Genomic DNA, 1351 nt, shown 5'->3' on the forward strand with positions numbered 1-1351 from the left:
GGGGTGTCCGATCCGCATGGAATAATTTTTCTCCACATTGGCAAAATAAATAAAAAATAAAGAAGGCATTTGTTGCATAGCTGCATAATAAGCTTATACTGTAATATTATTAAATCCATTTTATCCAAAAGCTCAATTTTTTTTTTGGTTCAACCCTTCCAACATTTGTACAATAGATTTATAATCAACTATTCTGACCTTTAAGCTTAACCTATAAAAATTATGGATAATAATAATAATAATAATAATAATAATAATAATAAAGCAAAACAGCCATTCAAATTTCACCAAAAAAAAATGATATTACCGGGTTTAAGAAACCCCTCACAAAGGTTGTAAAAGTATGCTGTAGTCTCCTGCTGGGAATTGAAACTGGAGGTGTAAATGTGATGTTTAGCTCGTCCAGAGGAGTGGCAAATACGGTGACTGCACAGTGGTACTGCAATCCTTCTTTAGTGCTGAGAGCATAATTCTGGCCTTCAACATAGGAAACGGAGGTCACCTCTTCATTAAGATGTAATGTGACATTAGAATAGTTTATCAAACCAGCAGCAAGCTGCCAATTACCACCATCAACTGACCACAAGCCATCATCGGAGCCAGCTAATGAAACAGCTCCAGCTAGTCCACTAATATTAATATCCTGACCGTAGTTGATTCTGGTTATTACCTATACAGCAAAAAGATAACCAAAAACGTTCATTTTGCATGGCCTGGAAACCGATGTCGGTAAGAAAAATGCTTCTCAAGTTGAATAAAAATCAAATGTTGATATTTTAACTCTTCGTATTTTCTAGAAGAAAAATATAATGCAATTTTCTCTTTTGAGAATCAAGAAAAAGATGCATTAAACAATTGATCAGCAAAATAAAAGCTTAAAACAAACAAACAAAAAATCAGTTATAGGAACAACTCCTTTATTATTAAAAGTATCACTTAACTCAATTTGCAATCATGATTTCAATCATAATAGAAATCAAGGCAATCTTAAAATCAGTTTTCCAGCATACAGAGTATGGAAAAAACTTATAACCATCACATAATCTCTCTGTTTGATCATGACATCAATGACTTGAACCAAATGATCATTTTTAATTATCGCTGCATCTGTCATGCGTTTGCGACATGTATAAGCCATTTGTTTCAAATCCTACCTGAAAAATGTATCATTCTGATAGGTAGAAGACTGCAGGAACGAGATGAACTGCAACAAATGGAATAGAAAGAAAAATAGAGCGGAATTTGTGAAAGTGAAAAAAATAATGCTTAGAGAAAGATTTTTTTGGGTGTGTACATTCTCTTCCACCATTAATCAAATATACATATACATACATAATATCTATATCTATAT

General features: G+C 32.6%; 1 protein-coding gene across 1 annotated transcript in view; it reads right to left on the minus strand.

The window, feature by feature from the left end:
- Positions 1-1351, minus strand: part of LOC110021299 (farnesylcysteine lyase) — a 4986-nt gene that overhangs the window by 1185 nt on the left and 2450 nt on the right. Inside the window, exon 2 of the mRNA XM_020719738.1 lies at positions 308-670. Within this exon, the coding sequence (XP_020575397.1) occupies positions 308-670 (363 nt within the window). The remainder of the gene's footprint in view (positions 1-307; positions 671-1351) is intronic.

The sequence above is a fragment of the Phalaenopsis equestris genome, unplaced genomic scaffold (genome assembly GCF_001263595.1).
Source record: "Phalaenopsis equestris unplaced genomic scaffold, ASM126359v1 Scaffold000131, whole genome shotgun sequence".
NCBI lineage: Eukaryota > Viridiplantae > Streptophyta > Magnoliopsida > Asparagales > Orchidaceae > Phalaenopsis > Phalaenopsis equestris.